General features: G+C 38.9%; 1 protein-coding gene across 3 annotated transcripts in view; it reads right to left on the bottom strand.

Annotated features, from left to right (window-relative positions):
• ZWILCH (zwilch kinetochore protein) overlaps positions 1–19385 on the bottom strand; it is a 35393-nt gene that overhangs the window by 7543 nt on the left and 8465 nt on the right. For all 3 annotated transcript variants that reach the window (XM_057724882.1, XM_057724883.1, XM_057724884.1), the window contains exons 5-16: positions 17182–17381; positions 16326–16396; positions 15849–16004; positions 13856–13927; positions 9575–9668; positions 8964–9013; positions 8224–8329; positions 7603–7682; positions 6076–6232; positions 5535–5563; positions 1638–1774; positions 481–576 (exon numbers count right to left, since the gene is read on the bottom strand). In XM_057724882.1, coding sequence (XP_057580865.1) covers positions 481–576; positions 1638–1774; positions 5535–5563; positions 6076–6232; positions 7603–7682; positions 8224–8329; positions 8964–9013; positions 9575–9668; positions 13856–13927; positions 15849–16004; positions 16326–16396; positions 17182–17381 — 1248 coding nt within the window. The remainder of the gene's footprint in view (positions 1–480; positions 577–1637; positions 1775–5534; positions 5564–6075; positions 6233–7602; positions 7683–8223; positions 8330–8963; positions 9014–9574; positions 9669–13855; positions 13928–15848; positions 16005–16325; positions 16397–17181; positions 17382–19385) is intronic.

Genomic DNA, 19385 nt, shown 5'->3' with positions numbered 1-19385 from the left:
CAAGTCTATTGTATGCTGAGAGAAGAGTCAGGGGAGACCATGATTTGAGGAAACTTCGGTGTCTGCACAGACAGCCGATCTATCATCTTAGCCTTAGTTCCATATGTCCCCAATCTCCAGTCCCAGATCCTTCTCTCATTTCTACAGCCATACCTTTGACTTCGTTGTCATTACCCCGAGCACTTTCCTCCCAATCTGTCACTTCCCTTCTGGCTAAAGTTTCTGCCCTATTCTGTGAAGAAATTACAAATTGAGAGAAAAATGAAAGTAGAGGATCAACAGTCTAAAGAGAGCACATCAAAGGTCTGAGAGAAGGAAGCAGGAGGACTTTATCAGACTGTGTTCAGAGACTGGGAATCAGATGATGATGGCTTCAGACGTGAAGCAGCTCCAGGTCATGAAGTCCCCATGGAGCAGACACCGAAATTGCCTAGAATCACGGCTGGACTTGAAGTATAATTTAATTATTAAATTGCTTACTTCTGATATAAGTCTTTTATAGCAGTTAGTCTGACTGGCAGCTGAAAAATGTGTTGCTCATCAAGAGGATTTTGTTCATAAAATTTTATGCAGGATCTAAAAAGAAAAAAAAGAAAAGGAAAAAGAATTGCTTTTGGAGAAAAATGCCACTTGGAGATAAAGGCTTTCTGGTCGTCTAAAGCTCATAAAGGAAACATTAAACCCCCATCCCAACAACACTTAGGTTATTATTTTTTTTTCTTTGAAAGAAAATTTCATTCACTTTTTAAAAATTAATAGTGGACTTATTTCTCATAAATATAAAATATTTATATTAATGAGTTGAGCTCAAGTAAAGGTGTAGGTGGGGAGAAAGAGGTATCAGAAAGAGAAAAGCAAAAAGGAAAAAAAAAAAAAAGAGTCAAAAGATATAGCCTCCATTGTTTTTCAAGTATGGGGAATTAAAGAGTTAGCTCACGTATACTACTGATCTTTAATGGGTAAAAACAAGCCAGTAACAATTTCAAGCTTTTCCCCTTACAACTGAGGCAAATTCTAATTTCGGGAAAGGCAATGGTACATTTCCTTCCACAGGGAAAAAGAAACCCTGTTCTTCCACTGGATGGTTCACTCATTTCCAGTTTGAAGCCTCAAAAAATACACATAAGACACCAGTGATCCATGTGTAAGGATTATTCCAAACTGTTTTTAGTCAAACTGATTGACAGACTCTCTAAAATTTCAGCAATACAACTGACAGAGGTCTGATAATAAAATTCAGTTCCATTCAGCTACCATATAGATGGCTGGCAATGATTAGCTTGACCCAAATTTATAAGGATATAAAGAAAAGAGAAGGAACTAAAGTTTACTAAGCACCTCTTAAGTGTCAAGTACTTTATACACATTGCACCCTTTTCATAGATGAAAAACAAGATGCTGTGAAAAGAAACTTCCTTAGAAAGGAAGTTCCAGATCCAAGTGTCCAACCTGATTCCTCCTGAATCCAAAGCCTTTCCTTCTCATGGCAGTGACTTAGAACCTTTCTCTTACTCTGAAGACAGGGTGCACAGATTCTATCCTAACTGATAATATTAATAAAAGAAGGCACTTATTTTGGCTACAACTATTTCAGAAGAGAGTATGTTTTTACGTGAGTAAACAACAGAAATACTTACTGTGTTAAAGAAAAGAGGAGTTCATGTTGAGGTTTAATGAAAAGCATGCAACTGACTACTATTTCAAGAATATGGTGAAGTTTTTGAACACGATGAACCTGTTCTTGTGTATCTACTGATGGAGAAATGAAATATTCCTGGAATGAAAAAAAGGACAAGGAAAATAGGGTGTTAAAGAACAAGAGGAATTTCTGGAAAGAATTAACTGTGCTTACTAAACCTAAGTGTGGATGCTTGATTAATTGGGGGGGGCTGAGAGAAGAGAGGAGGCAGCTAAATAGCTTTCCTCCTTTCAATACTATTCCTCAAACTAAACTCTAAGTCTTCACTAAGAATGTTCTAAGCAAACTACTATACATATTCTCTGGTAAAGACAAATCATAGAACTGCTTCACCAAGGAGGTCCAAGTAGGGAACTAGTACCACCCACCAAACTCTCCAGACAGACGGAATGGCAAATCCACAAGGTAATTCTTAACTTCAACAAACTTGCTAGGTTGAAGCGAGTACTCACCTCTAAAAAGAGAGAGTAAACCTAAAGTATCAAGAAATTAAACAAGTGTACTGATAAGCTTCCACTGACATGTATTACTGGTAAATTGGTATGACCTTTTGCAAAATAAAGTTGGCAATGTTACGTCAAGCACCATAAATTGCTCAGACCTATTTCTGAGAACCAACCCTAAGGAAATAATCCATGATAAGTACAGTAGGTGGAATTCTACAACCCTCAAGATTCTCGCCCCCTGGAATACACATCTTGTATAATCCCTTATCCTCGAGTGAGGGCAAAATCTCTAAATATGGTGGGTCGTTACTCCCATGATTAGGTTACTGACTGACTTTGAATTAATCAAAAGGGAAATCATCGCCTGGTCATTACTATGACCTAGTCAGTGAGCTCTTCAAGCATTAGAGATACTCTCCTGCTGGCTTTGAAGAAACAAACTGCCATGTTGTGGAGAGGGCCACATGGTAAGATCCCACAAATAACCTCTACGACCTGAGGTTGGCTGGGCCAACAGCTAGCAAGAAAATGGGGACCTTCATCAAAGGGGCACAAGTAAATGAATTCTGCCAACAATAAGCTAGGGAACTTGAAAGCTGATCTTTCCCTAATCAAGCCTCCAGATGACACCTTGACTTCAGCCTTGTGAAACCCTGAACAGATGACCCAGCTAAAATGTGCCTAACTCCTGGAAACTGTGAGGTAATGCATGCGTGTTCATTTCATCTTCTAAATTTTGTTCGGTGGTGACTGAAAACTAATATAGTAAGGGACAAGTTATGGTCATCTTTTAACTGAGTGGAGGTAATGGCAAGACAGTAGGAGAGAACCATGGGTAATCCTAAATTACAGTTTAAAGGCAGCTAGGGGACTTCCTAGGTGGTGCAGTGGTTAAGAATCTGCCTGCCAATATAGGGGACACAGGTTCGAGCCCTGCTCTGGGAAGATTCCACATGCCATGGAGCAACTAAGCCCGTGTACCACAACTACTAAGCCTGTACTCTAGAGCCCGTGAGCCACAACTATTGAGCCCGTGTGCCGCAACTATTGAAGCCCACGTACCTAGAGCCCATGCTCCACAACAAGAGAAGCCACTACAATGAGGACCCCGCGTACCACAATGAAGAATAGCCCCCACTCGCAGCAACTAGAGAAAGCCCATGTGCAGCAATGAAGACCCAACACAGCCAATAAATAAATTAAATAAATAAATAAATTTAAATAAATAAATAAATAAAGGCAGCTAGGCAAAAGGTGATAAACTAATTTAAGACAAAACTGTTTATAATTAAATCCAAAATACGGAACATATTCATTGTCCTACACAGGCTCTTCCAAAATGTGAAAACAACACAAGTAGGAAAAATAGCACCATCCCAAGAGGTAGTATCCCAAAACAGCCCCACTCACCACTGGCTACAGATTATGATGTTTCCCAAACCTGCCACCCATATTCCCAGTGGTTCCCTGACAGCTCTGGAAGTGGACAGCCCAGGTCTTTTTCACAAAGGAACAGACTCAAATTGCCTCTCCCCTTTCTCTCTGCCCATGCTACAACACAGGCTGGTCTACCTACGTCTATCCCCAAAACTCAGCACAGTAACACGGACAGAGCCTGATGTTACTGATTACTGGGAGGTAGTACAGCCTCATGAGGACTTCTCAAGGTGTGGCCTGCTGTGACAGGAAGAAAACCACACCCAAGAGATGTTCATATCCTAATCCCAGAACCTGTGAATATGTTACATTTATGATAAAAGGAATTAAGGTTGCAGATGTATAAGGTCATTTGACCTTAAAATAGGGAAAGTATCCTGGATGATGCAGGTGAGCCCAATCTAATCACATGAACCCTTAGAGCTGCATGAGGAAGGCAGAGATACAAGCATGGGAAGGACTTGGTCCACTAGAGCTGGCTTTGGAGATGGAAGAAGGGGGCCAGGAGGCAAGGTATGGGTTGACCTTTGGGAGTTGGGAACAGCCCTCAGTTCACAGCCAGGAAGAAAAAGGCACCTCAGTCCTATAATCACAAGGAACTGAATTGTGCTAATAATTCAAATGAGCAGGAAATGGATCCTCCCCTATAGGCAGGCCCCAGACAGGAACACAGCCTGCCAACATCCTGATTCTAGCCTAGTGAGACCCAGACTGGACTTCCAAATTATAGAACTATAAAGTAATGCATTTGTGTGTGTTGCTTTAAGACACAAATTGTGTGGTAATTTGTTATGGCAGCAATAACTAATATACCTGCAAACCACCTGCATTAGAATTATCTGGAGATGGAGGTGGCTTGTTTAAAAAGACATATTCCAGTGAGTTCCCTGGTGGCCTAGTGATTAGGATTCTGGGCTTTCACTGCTGCATCCTGGGTTCAATGCCTGATTGGGGAACTAAGATCCCACAGGCCGTGCAGTGCAGCCAAAAAAAAATAAATAAAAAGGACATATTCCAGAGCCCTAGACTTACTGAGTCACTGGGGCCCAGGAATTAGCATTTTAACAAGGCTTCTAGGAGATTTTCAAAGTTTAAAAACAACTGTGTCAAAAGTCTGGAGTCAAACCATATTTTAAAAAACAGGCATATTAAATGATTTGAGGGGAATTCATAAAAATAAAGGCACTCATATTTGAGTGATGAGATTAAAGGTATATTTGCATTATACTCTAATTTTCAAAAATGTTATTACTTTTCTAAGTTTAAAAAAAGGTATTAAAAGTTACCACTAAAAATATACACCCTTAAAAAATGTTTAAACTCTGAATAGCAAAGATTAACCTCAGAAGAATCCAGTCGAGTCTTACTTTGCATAATAGATACAGCTAGAGTTTCCCTATCTTGTATTTTTGTAAGAGACCAGATGTCATTTGAAGATCCATTTTCTAAAAGAATCTTACAAAAAATGTCAAGGGTCATTATGGATGCTCTTTAATCTCCTTAACTTTTTAAATCAAGATACTAGGAAAATACAAAAGCTTATAATCATGACCGTGAAACCCAGAAGTATTTTTTGAATCAATATGTTGAAGAATATAAATTCTTCAGAAAGTAATCCTTCACGTGTAAAAGAAATGGGTCAAGAGAATATAAAACAAATATTCCCTTACAGGGCATATCAGAGAAAGGCATTTCCGAACCATTTTAGATAAATGAGTTGTGGGAGTACACTGGCTTAAGCAGGATACAACTTTATGTCAGTATCATACATTTATAGAGAATGAGAAGTGACATTGAATGGGCTACTTTTTTGTCTGCCTTACTAGACAGTGTAATTAATTGCCTGTCAATTTATCTGTTTCCAGGACAGAGGCTGGCAGAGAACAGGCACTTAATAATTGTAAGCAGAATGACTGAATAAAAGAAAAACCAACTTTAGAATAAAAACTCACCAAATGATTCAAAGATGCAAGTTCCTGACCTATCAAGAAAAAACATATATATGCAAATAAGCTTTAGGTATTGTCTATTACAAATTAAGCAACTTAGAAAAACATTTCATAGTTCACATATAAAAGAAATGCTCAAGCTAAACAATTTCTCACAAAAAGCCAAACTTTCTGGTACATTACACCATAAATATAAATTAATACTTATTCTAAAAATGATCATGGTTTATCCCTAATAAAAACAACCAAGTCATGGGTATTAAAATAGCATGTTATAAAAAAAGGGTTTTTTATTTACGACATTAACCTCAAAGAATCTCAAAACTTTTAAAGACAAACAAAAACTATAGTTATCTTTAGTCTAATATCTTTATTGAGCAGGAAACTAAGGCTCAGAAAATGGAAGCACTTGTCTCACAGTGACCCAGGGGCAAAGCCAGGACTACAAACAATTAGGGACAAGTTCAAAGATAAAATCTGAGAATATCTATGGCTGACAACTGTGATGCAGCTTTTAGTTTTTTGAGCTGGGAAAAGGACTTACCTATGAAAAAACAGACATAATCTTTCTTCAGTTTATCCAAACCAATTTCCAAAAGCATCTGAACTGGAACAGTCCCACTGAGAGAAACCGTGTCCATGGTTCCATGGTAAGACTGATGAATGAGCTTACTTAGTAAACTGTTACTCCCGCTATGAAGCTAGAAATTGGGAAAAGTTTATAAAACCACAAATAAAAATATAAAAAGTCCAGTAAGCCAAAGAGAAGCAAACTGCATTCGCTAAAAGCTAAAAATTATAAGCTTACATTTTTCATCACCTGACACTACAAATTATTTGAATAAATGCCCCCAAGTTACAAACCTATCAGTTTCTAAAATGCCATTCCAAAACCTCCTTACTGGCTACAATATCCAACATACTAAACTGATCATTTGCAAAATAAAAACAGCTGGCAACTTACAGATCTTACATGTGTTCCAAATGTTAAACAATTAATTTTGAACATACTTCAAATATTTGACATTTTCTCATTACTGTCCTCCTGTTATCTCTAATTTCCAACACACTCTTTTGCATTTTCTTTTCTTTTTTTTAATACTATTTTCATTTTGCACTTGTATATGTAGGGATATACCTATATTTCACAAACACAGAAACTCTCAAGAGAAAAATTCAATGGGCAAGACTAACATGCACAGAATAACTAATGCCAAATAGGGGTAGGGTTTGCATGCTTCTGCTCTGGGGTATCTCTGTTCACACCTAGGAAAGTATGTCTTGTCATGAATTGGCAGTTGCATTATTTAAAATAATTCCTACTAAGTGAGGAATCTTTTTGTTTCTAGCTTTTAACTTAGATTGTTCTTCATTATAAAACCACAAATTCATTATGGAAAATTCATAAAGTACAGAAATGGATAATGCAGTTGGAGAAACTCATTTGTAACCCTGCCACCAGAGGTGACTATCATAGCTTAGTGTATTTGTTTCCAGGTTTTTCTCTCCAAAATTTATATTTTTTTATACAACAGTGTATAATTCTTTTTACTGAACATTATAAGCATTTCTCCACATCATCTGTAGCAACTATTACATGTGCCATTATGTGGCTATGTCATATCATTATTTACTTAGGCATTCCATTAACAGTGAAAATTTAGATCATTTACAATTTTTGCTATTGTAGATGAGGCTGTAATGGCTATCCTAACACAGAATATCTTGATACGTATTTCTGTGTATGGCCTTAGGATGGATGCATTTCGAGGATCTCAATACATTATCATAATTGCTCTTTAGAGAGTGTTGCAATTTGTACTCTCATCAGCAGTATATGAGAATGACCATTCACACCAACAGTAACGACAATATCAGTAGCTTATAAACACTGTACACTTAACTATGAACTAGGTGCTAAGTGCTTCACATGAACAAGGGAACCTGCCCAAGTTTACACAGCTAGAAAGTAGCACAGCTAGAATTCAAACTCCGGCAGTCTGCTCCAGTGCTTGCGTCCTTAACCAGTTTGCTATGCTGCTTGGGTTCGCACACACACTACTAAACCTACCCATGGCTGGATGTCACCACGCCGCAGACTCTGCATGATCAGTGTGAAACACTTCACCAAGTCTTGATAAGAAATCACACCTTGGAAAAGAAGTCAGTCTAACATTATTTTCATGGTTATTTCTGCAGATCAAAGAAGTCATTCATTTTAAGGATACACAAATGAAGTGGAAGACAAGCATCTGAACTTTATGGATGGGGAAGGGGGAGAATAACTAAAGCCCCCCATCCCCCCCGCCAAAAAAGGGCATTTTTAAAGAAAGAAATTAAACTCATTGCCATAAAATAACACACTTAGTAAAATATTATAGGATATCTTTTCCTTTTCCTAATAATTATAATTTCACTAAGGTATATGTTTTGGTTCATATAAATACAGCATAAAAACCACCTAAGTCTTACACTTCAGGCAGGAGAAAAGAACAGATTCTATGAATTGCCTTATCTTAGGAAAATTCCTGAGTAAAATGTGCCAATGCATTATTAGAAATGAGTTTGATAAAACAGGAACCAGATGTCCACACAAGACTAGCAGTACACACTGTATTATTTTCAAAAGACTTAAAAATAAACCTAAGAAATAACAGGAAAAATTTTATTTCACAATCTTGATGACACCTACTACTGCTCATTTTGCACCACAGCTGCTCAGCAAAATCAAGATCACCCCGTACTGTGAGAAGACACTCGATGGACTGATCAACGGCAGCAGAGTCGTGCTTCACTGTCTGGAAAAGAAGTGAGCGTCAGAGAATACTCAGTTTATTTTTTAAAAAGTGCAACAGTTTAAAGCCAATAAGCTTTCAAATGCTGCTCTGAGAAAAGGTGGGATCATGAACACATACAACGAGAGAAGTGAATGCATCTTCTACGACTTCATCCACTAATGAGGAGACACATATAGACAGTGAAAAACAGGACCCCTAAAACTGTTTTTAAACTGATGCCTAAAAGCAAGCATTCAACTTTCCTCCTATGGAAAAATATTTAATTAAATTACCTTTTTCTATTCGTCAAATGACAACATATTTAGCGCAATTTAATACCACCTGTGGCATATTAACATACCATCTCATAGCATATTAATATACTATAATAATATCACATCACAGTATATTAACATATTCATTTCCATTTCTCTGCAGTTAAGCAATTAATAATAAATATGCACTAGTTCTCTTTAAAAATATTCATCAGTTCTCAAGGAAAATAATCACTAGCACTGACACTGAAGGCCAACAAAAAACTACCCTGGAAATGCTGCCTTGGCTATAGCAGATCCATTTGCGACTGTATGACATGAAAGACAACAGTCCAACCAAATTTTACAAGCTCATTACATTTCTGATAACAATCACTTACCTCTGTGTCTTTTTTTGTAGCATCATCAAATTCATCCAGCTTATTTAAGTCTGGAAAGTGGCAAAAGCTTATTAACTCTGGATTTTATTTATTTTCCTTCTTTCCAAATTATTTCCATCCTAATCCTATTTTCAAATGACAAATGAAGATAGTAGAAGTATAACCAGGTATTTTAACAAAATTACTTAAGTCTCCAATGGAGGTCAAAATAGATACCCACTGGGTAGGAGTATAAGGATGAACTGAGATACAAGGAAAGCTCCTGACACACAATATCAAGCACATGGCAGGTGTTCAAAGGTTACTGTTCCATCCCTCTACTTCTACAGTTTTAAGTATGATTGCAGTATATTAATATATTTTAATGTAATTAAATTAATGTATACATTAATGTATATTTAACATAAATTAAGTATTATTAATTCTTAAAATCACTGAGATCTTTACCATTAGCAAATCAGAACAAAAGCTGTCCCTCTCACCATGACAGACCTCATAGCTTTAAGATTTTCCCAACCAGAAAAAGACAATTTACACTTAAATATAGCAAGCATAAATTCTCAATTAAGAAAAGTAAACAAAAAACAAGAGTGAGTTAGGAAAACAAATACCATTCAGAAATTCCTGCACAAGTTCGACAGCAGATTTTGCTTCCAGAGGCTCAGGCCACTCAGTTACACCAGTCCTCAAACCATCAGCTAAAACCTGTGAGAGAATAAAGAAATACAAAAAACCCAGAACTTGTTAGCAAACAGCACAGTTTAATCAGTAAAATGTATTTAGTAATAATATTAGTACCTATATTTCTTTTTTTTTTTTTCTTTTTCTTGGCTACACCACGCAGCTTGTGGGATTTTAGTTCCCTGACAAGGGTTCTCACCCGGGCCCTCGGCAGTGAGAGCGTGGAGTCCCAACCACTGGACTGCCAGGGAATTCCTAGTACCTGTATATTTTGAATGTTTAATGAGATACCAGGAACTGTTCTAAATGTTTCATATGCAGTATGTTATTTAATCCTCACAAAAAACCTATGAGGCAGATACTACTATCACTCCCATTTTGTTGAGACTAAGAGGTTAATTAATTTGCTTAAGGTCACACAGTTAGGAACTGACAGTGCCAGGACATATATCCAGCAGTCTGATGCTAAAGATGGTATTCTGAACACTGATTATGTGTCTATAGGTGCCACAGAGGATTCAAAATCCAAGAGCCTGCCTTGAAGATGCTTCTAATTTTGGTTAAGAAGGATCAATAATACAGAGGAAATAACTGGAGGATGACAAACGTGAGACTGAATGGAAGTTTACATAAAAATAACATGAATGTGTATGCCTATATGTACAATATCTAAACGGAAGGAAGGAAAGAGGTCGAGGTCAAGATAGGCTGGAACAGCCAGAGGAACGATGTGAAACATCAGTGCAACTCAAATGCGGGAACCACTGGCTATAGCGCAGGGAAAGAGTAGGGTAAGATGAAGAGGGTAGGATAATTCTGCCCAGGGTGGAGAAAACACCCAGGCAACAGCAGCAAATAAGATTACAAGGAATAGGGATTAGACAGGAATACGATTTAAAACTTACAAAGATTTTTTATTGCATTTGGAAGACAAAAGCCAGTGTTGATTTTTTGGCAGGAAAATGACATGATCAAGCAGCTAAGAATTCCCCCACCAGAAATACTCAGGATAGAGTCTAACGGAAAAGGAAAGTACAATGTTTCTCAACAGAAGTGAGATCATCTTCCATTCCCAGGGAATCTTCGGAAAAACGTGAAGATAAATTTTGGTGTCACAATGACTGTGTGCATAGGAGCACTTTGGGCCTTTAGTCTGGTGGGGGTTGTCGTGGTCCGAGCAAGGGTTGGAAAAGAATTTCCAGACACAAGGCTGAATTCAGGGAAGCTAGAGCTTATTAGAGAGAAGGGACACTGCAAGAACAGCGGGCCGACTTCCTGGAAGCCAGGGAAAGCCGACCCTGAGTGTGGGTTGCTTGCCTGTTTTTATAGCCAGAGAACCTGCAGTTATCTGCTGACTGGGCAGAGAATGTATACTTTTAGTGTGCTGAGCGGGAGAAAAATGGGGCAAGTGTCTTTCCTTATATGGGATGGGCAAGGGACATGACATGCTGCTTGGGAAAGTTTGGGACACTGCAATTGTTACATAGTACAGAGTGATAGGAGTCCTGTAACTCTTTGTTCCAGCAATATTGGCCCTTTGAGTCTATCTTGTTCTCTGTCCTTGGAGCACATCACAGGGGCCAAGGATGCTATACATCTTGCAATATGTACGATGGTCCCAAACCACAAAGAATGATCCTGCCCAAGATGCTGAAAGTGTGTGTCCCTGTTGAGAACAGTGAAGGATCATTACAGTGGTCCAGAAGGGAGGTGATAAGGGCTTTAACTAAGATGCACACAGTGAGAAACCTCAAAGGGGTAGGGGCAACAGCATATTTGAGAGAGAGAAAGACAGACAGCAACATACGAGGAATAGAAGAAAAGAAAAAAACTCCTACCTATTTATAAAAATACAGGGGATTGGAGAGAGGATGGACACATGCACATCTAAGAGTCTGTGAATTTCTAAGGGAGATTAAAACAAAGCATGGACTTTCAAGTCAGACAGACATGTACTCGAATGAGTTTTAAACCAGTTCTTCTACTTACTAGTTGCTGACACCTCAGGCAAAAGAACCAAACCATCTAGCACCACATGCAGTAGAGTGGCAGCTTCTAGCTGTGGCAGTAACTAGAGATAGTTCTTACTGAAGTAAAAGATATGGTTTCTAGCCTGCGAAACTAAGGAATGGTGAAATCGCAGAAATAAATGGGGGGGGGGGAGGGCGCTTATTAAGGGGATCTAGTCTGGAGATTTCAAGTTTCATTTTGGCCATACTGAACTGGAGGAAAGAGCCCTCTACTCAAGTGGGAACTAATTTGATGGAAGTGGCAAAGATAAGTGGTAGCAGCTTAAAGACGGGAGTCTGGAGTTCCCCCTTAAAGGCATTATCAGTCAAATCACTACATGGATAAACCCTCTGCTGTGGGGGAAAGAGGAGGGCAGAGACAGGAGGGTAGAAATGATGGAAGCCCACAGGAAGGGTCCTGAAAGAGCAGCTCTCAAGAAAGAAGAAAGGTGAGAAAGGTAGAAACAGTAGCAAGTTTTTTACAAACAGGGAAATAATGAGAGGAGGTAAAGGTATGAAAAATGCCTGGTACTGTGCTAGAAGCTGATGGTACATTGGCACTCAAGCTTAGTAGGGGAGACAGAGAAGTAAACAAATTACTGTTTCATCAACCCTCTGACAAGGGGTGTGTGTGAAGTTCTATGGCAGCACAAAGCACAGGCAGCAGAAGCTATTCTGGGGCACCAGTGCAATCATCTTAGGTAAGATGTCACAGACAGCTAACCCAGCGAAGAGGTGGGAGAAGGGCACACTAGGCAGATCAAGACACACACACACCGGAAAGCGACAGTGTTACGGGACTGGAGCTACTACAAGCGGGGAGCTCAATATGGCAAAGTAGGGCATGAGATTAAGCTAAAGAAATAAGTAGGAGCCAATAAGAACATGAAAAGATGCTCAATGTCATTAGCCATCAGGGAAATGCAAATCAAAACCACAATGAGGGACTTCCCTGATGGTCCAGTGGTTTTAGACTTGGCGCTTTCAATGCAGGGGGCACAGGTTCGATCCTTAGTTGGGGAACAAAGATCCCACATACCTCGCCACACGGCCAAAAACAAAAAAACAAAAACACAAACAAAAAAAACCCCATGAGATACCACTTCGTCCCCACTAGGATGGCTGTAACAACAATAAAAAAGACAATATCAAGCACTGGCAAGGACATGGAGAGAATGGAACCCACATACCCTGCTGGTGGGAATGTAAAATGATGTAGCCACTTTGGAAAAAGATACAGTTCGGCAGTTTCTCAAAAGGTCAAACATAGAGTTACCATATGACCCAGCAACTCCACCCAAGAGATGTGTAAGCATATGTCACATAAAAACTTATACACGACTATTCATGGAGGCATTATTCATAAACAGTCACAAAGTAGAAACATATGAGCACCCATCAACGGATGAATGGATAAACAAAAATGCAGTCTAGCTATACGCTGGAATGTCACTCAGTAATAAAAAGGAACAAAGTACTACAGAAAGTAGACCAGTGGCTGCCAGGGCTGGCAGCAGTGGGAGGTTTCTGCTAATGGGTATGGGGTTTCTTTTAGGGGTGATGAAAATACCCTAAAATTAAATGTCATGGTTGTACAGCTCTGTTAGTATACTAAAAACTATTGACTTGTATACTTAAAATGAGTGAATTGTATGGGATGTAATTTATATTTCAATAAATCTGCTAAAAAAAAGAAAAGAACAAAGAAGTAAGTAGGGCAGTGACTGGATATAACTGGTTTCGTACGCCAAGCTAAGACATTTGGAATCTCTACTGCATTAAAATGAGACCTGCCCTGCTCCCCGCAACTAAATTTGTAGAGTGGAGCTAAAATTACTGAAACATAAAAACACATGCTCATTAATCTTCAGCATCAATCAAAATCCCAGTTATTAGCAAGCAGCTTGGATATGCATTTGGAATAAACTGGCAGCTGACTCATCTGGCAAGAGGGGAACCCACCGTATGAATAAATCCAAGTACTTCAGTAGAAAAGGCGAAAGCGCTGTTGACCATTAACTACTAACTAGCTGGTGAATGTTCCCTTGAATCGCAAGGACAACTACCACACAGTAAAACTGCCCAGCACACGACATTTGGAACAAATTTTGAAGAACACAAAACTAAATTACAATGATACTAGCAAACAGTTTTATGAAAACGAGATTAAACGCAAGTTACAAATTCCAGAAGGATACTCACAAGGAGAAATTTCAGTTCTCTGTGAAGATGATTCAGAGGACCTCTGGGCTCTCCCAATTCCACCTTCATATTCTAAAAAATTCCCAGAGTCAGTTTTCCCTGGTAATCCCATCTTCTCTGCATCAGGGTCACAGTTATTTGCATTTCAAACTACCCACACATTTAAAAATATACTTCATAAAGTACTAGTGAACTGAAAAAGTAGGTCAATACTGCATTTAGAACATCTTCCCCAGAGATACCATAGACCCTGCCCATCCAAATATAGTAACTTAAATTCAGGCCACCACACCCCCTCTCTATACCACAACTGTAGCTGCATGGAACACATGCTCTCCTGCTGTCCCACTGAATTTCTGAAAGGACAAGGAGCAGAAATATATGCGAATCAGTCAAAAATTATCCGCACCCCGTTATATTAAAACTTCTGTTGGCTGCACTGTTTTATCAGTGCTTTCCGTTCAAGGCTACTGTCTCCCCAGTCACTGCTGTTGCAGGTGTGAACGTGTTACATCAGTTCATTTGTAAGTGCAGTGCGAGCAAAAACGGATGCCTCACTTGTGATTTGCACAAAAGAAGAGCAGCATGCAGTGATTCATTTTTTGTGGCCTGAGGGTGTGCATGTCCGAACACTTCTGCCCACACTGCTGACACTCTGCAAAAACTTCGTTTTGAGGTGTTAAAACATCCTCCCTATAGTCCTATCTTGCTCCATTGGACTTTCACCTGTTTGGTCCCCTGAAAGCAGCCCTACAAGGACAAAGATTCACTTCTGATGAAGAAGTGAAGACAGCAGTGCATTTGTGGTTTGAAGTTCGGCCTAAAACATTTTTTAATGAGGGAATACAAAAGCTTGTTGACAGACAAAGTGTATTGAAAAGCAAGGAGATTATGTTGAAAAATGATGTACCTGTCTTTTGTAAAAGTGAATTAAAATAAATTCTACAACCAGAATGCGGATATTTTCGACTCAGCCTCGTAAATAAATACATCTCAAGACTCAATGATAAACTTAGCATTATCATACACCAAAAATAACACCCTCCCTCCTCCCAGTAAATATGCTCATTAGACTTCTAACTGTTAAATCTACAATGTGCTGTCTTAGCCAGAGGTCAAAGTTTTATAAACCTAAAACCTTAAAAACAAAGCGGGGGGGGGGGGGGGGGGGGGGGGGGGGCAGGGTTTGAAAGAAAAGAAAATAGTAAATGTCATTATATGTACATTCCTATTGCAGGAAAAGAAAAGCACTAAGAATATAATTATCCATCAGCCCACCACTCTGAGGGAACCACTTTTAACACTATCCAGGCCTTTGTGCACACATTTTTAAAAACCATAGTTCAGATTCTACTGCATATATAATCTTGCACTTTTGGGGTTTTTTCTTTTGCTTAATAAGCATTTTCCTTCATTATTAAAGATACTTTAAATCATAATTAAATATATATATATACACACACACTAATTCATCATGGAAATCTATTTAAATCATTTTCCTACTGATCATTCAGGTTTTGTTTTTAATATTTTCGAAACACAGCGTTGTGGCTGCATTGAATATTTTGGTCCATATATTTTTGTTACCAATTCTGATTAATTTAAGACAAATCCTAGAACTGTAAATACAGAGTGAAAGGACTGAATAGAATAATGATTCTCGATGTGTTGCCAATATCTGCACTTTTAAGAACAGCAGAGACTATAAGTCACTGTGATGATTCCGTTTGAGTCCCCACTCACAAGACTATTAATCACTGGAAAATTCTTATGCTACATAATTGCACCACTGTGGGTAACTGATAGATTAGATCAACCGGCAAAACCACCACTGGCTGCGCTGGTGAGACTTCAGGGGCAAGTGGAGCCTTTCAGAGCTGCCTGGGGAGGGCTACGCCTGGGGCTGGGCCAGAAGCATAGAGCACTAGCAACAAGCAAGTTCAAAGGAAACCCATCCTGAGTAAACTCAACAGAAAGGAGGGTTTGCTCCTACCAGAGCTGCAGTTGAAGAGAGTGGAGGGATTTGAAGAATCTCATCCACAGGACTCCAGGAAATATCCAAAGTGATCGTAGTTTGTGAGGTGGCAACTGTATCATCCAAGGCAGTGGACTTGAAGAGCTCGTACTGGGCAAAGCCACTGGCTGTTAACTGAGAACAGTGCATCCAGCAGACCATTAGCTGTGCTTTCACAAGGGCAAAGGCCCATTATCAAAACAACTTTGATTCTTTTCGGAAAAGAAGAAAAACTGCCATGCTTTTATCCCAAATGGAAAAATAAGACAATTCTTTTTCATCACAAAGATTAGCTAAAAGGCAAGGCATATATTTTCAGTCATTAGTTGATATGCAAATAAACATTATGATACAACAGAAAGATATCTAGTTATATTAGGAGTGAAAAAACCTTTACACTAGGAAGGCAGATTGATAGCAGTCTGAAAAAAATAATATAAATAGAAAAATACTTACAGTAGACAAGTGATGTCTTTTCTTGTGTGCATTTTTTAGGTCTTCAAGATATACAGAATAATTTTTATCAGCTATAGGACATGAAAGAAAGAAAAAACTTTACAGGTACAATTCAAAATTACATCATCAGAGCTAGAAAATCACAATCCCTCAAATTCTGACGGTATCACAATTTAACACTAACAACTGCTGAAATTAAAATAACAGGGACTTCCCTGGTGGGTCCAGTGGTAAAGAATCTGCCTTCCAGGGCAGGGGACGCAGGTTTGATCCCTGGTCAGGGAACTAAGACCCCACATGCTGCAGAGCAACTAAGGCCACGAGCCACCACTACTGAGCTCCCGTGACTCAACTAGAGAGGAGAAAACCCCACGCCACAACTACAGAGAAGCCCGTGCGCCGCAACGAAGATCTGATGCAGCCAATAAATACATAAATAAATAAATAATTTTAAGTTACAGATGAAATGTTTTTAAAAGAAGGAAAGTGGAACAAAGGTCAATACTACCACCAAAAGTATAATTAAATGCCTACTATGAAATTGGAATTATATTATCATTATATTCAACTTTCTTATCCTCCAATGAAAATTTCCAAAGATACACAAATATAAATGAAATGAAACCCAAATAACACAGCCATAAACTCCTGTTCAGACTTGTGGATATCTGTTTCTGGAATATCTCCTACATGCCGTCAGGTACACACTAGAGTAGTTCGTGGTGGCTTACACAAGTTCCACTGTGTGCACTTCCCTCTTAACAATATCAACTTTCAGTAAAAACCACAAAACAGTAACTATACAAATAAATAAATACACACACCCTCACAAAAGTTAAGAGGCGTGAGCGCTCACCTTTACAGGTGACCATGTACAAGACAATTCCTGTGATGTTGTTATTGGTTGTGATAAGCTCAGCTCCCAGCCAACAGGTACCTTCAGGATCTGAACCGTCACACCTTACCCAAAGGGGAGGAAGAGCAGTAACCGGCCTATTAATCTTCAAATGGGTCATATTAGGATTGTGAGCCATGGTGTAAAGTCCAATTAACTGCCTTGGAAATAAAAAGAGGAAGAATAAATTAGAGGTAGAGACTGTCCATCAGTCAAAAGTTTTCTTTTCCAAAGATATCATGAACAGTAGCTACAATTCTGACTCTGATCGCACTTCTAATCACCAAGATTCTATACTCAATTCCGATGTGTGGGGTTTTTCCTTACACTGAGCAATTCTCTGACACCAGCTGGGTATCCTACAATTCAACTCAATTCTGACACAACCCAAAGACAGCATCAGCTCCCATAGGTTAAAGGTTCAGTCCTACAAGACTGCCTCCCCCACAACTTCCAATTGCTAATTCCACGTCAAGGTTGTCATCTGTGTGTCTATAGATCGAAGGTTCTAACAACTCCCTCCTTGGGTTAAATTAATATGGTAGAGCGGCTCACAGAACTCAGAGAAACATTTTCTTGCTAGATTACCAGTTTATTATAAAAGGGTAGAACTCAGAAACAGCCAGATGGAAGAGATACAAAAGGAAAGGTATGGGGAAAAAAGGGCAGAGCTCCCATGCCCCTCTCTTAGCAAGCCACTCTCCCTGCACCCCTATGTGTTCACCAACCCAGAAGCCCTCCAAACTCTCTCCTTTTGGGTTTTTATGGAGGTTTCATTACACAGTCACAACTGATTAAATCACTGGCCATTGGTGACTGAACTTAACCTCCAGCCCCTCTCCCTTCCAGAGGTTGGGATGGGACTAAAAGTTCCAACCCTCTAGTCACCTGCTTGGTTCCCCTGGCAACCAGTCCCCATCCTAAGGTTACCTGGGGTGAGGTGGGTCCAAAAGTCACCTCATTAACATAACAAAAGACACCTTAATTGTTCTCAATCCCTAGGAAATTCCAAAGGTTTTAGGAGCTGGCTGCCAGAGACGGTGGACCAAATATGTTTCTTATTATACATCACAATATCTCAGTATCCTAGAAACAAATATCCTAGAAATTAAGTATCAAAATACATAAATGTTTCACCCAGTGAAGAAGTGGAAGCAGGGCACACCAGGCAGATAAAGACCCACATACCAAAAAGTGACAAAGTGTAACTACTACAAGCAGGGAGTTCAGTATGGCCGGGATAGAGGGTCACTGGGAGTGGAAGTAGGCTGTGAGATTAAGCAAAAGAAATAAGAGAAAATGTCAATTACATCTCAGTAAAGCTGGAGGGTCAGAAAGAATAGAAGCCAATAAATACATGAAGAGATGCTTGAGGGCATTAGTCATTGAACACTTAAGGAAATTTGAATATAGTCTGTGCATTAGATAGTAGTATTGTAACAGTGTCAAATTTCCAGATTTTGATGACTGTTCTGTGGTTATATAAGAGAATGTACCAGATCTTAGGAAATACACAGTGAAGTACTTAGGGGTAAAGGAGCACAATGTCTCCAACATATTGTCAATATTTCATTTTAAAAAAGTGTATGTGTGATATGTGTTTGTTATACAGATGGGGGAGCGGGCAGGAATAGGAGGAGGAGGAAAAGAGGGGGAGGAATAAGCGAGAGAATCACAAAGCAGAGGCAGCAAAATGTAAATAATTGGTGAATCTGGTTAAGGGGACACAGAAGTTCCTGCACCAGTCTTTTAGCTTTTCCATAAATTTGAGAGTCTATCAGAATTAAAACTTACCCAAAAATATGGCTTAAAATTTTTTTTCAAAGAGATGAAAACTAAATTTATTACCAACAGATGTTCAGAAAAGGCATTTCTAAGGGATTGTACGTCAAAAAAGAAATACAGTAATCCCAGAAGGAAGGTCAGAAATGCAAGAAGAGATGGAGAGCAAAGAAATGACAAGCATATGCATAAATCCAAACAAACACTGGCTGAGAAAACAGTGCAAATCAATAATGTTCAAGTTGTGGGACAGAAAAGAAAAAAGCGCCAAACATGACTCAACATCAAGAAGCCATGAAAGACTGATTAACTACAAGAGATTTTAAAAGCTTCTACACAGCAAAACAAAACAGAACAAAACCAAACCCACTGTGAAGGAAAGT

This window comes from Hippopotamus amphibius, chromosome 2 (assembly GCF_030028045.1).
Source record: "Hippopotamus amphibius kiboko isolate mHipAmp2 chromosome 2, mHipAmp2.hap2, whole genome shotgun sequence".
NCBI classification, from domain to species: Eukaryota; Metazoa; Chordata; class Mammalia; order Artiodactyla; family Hippopotamidae; genus Hippopotamus; species Hippopotamus amphibius.
The sequence above is the reverse complement of the archived record's forward strand: the minus strand, read 5'-3'. Positions and strand labels throughout refer to the sequence as shown.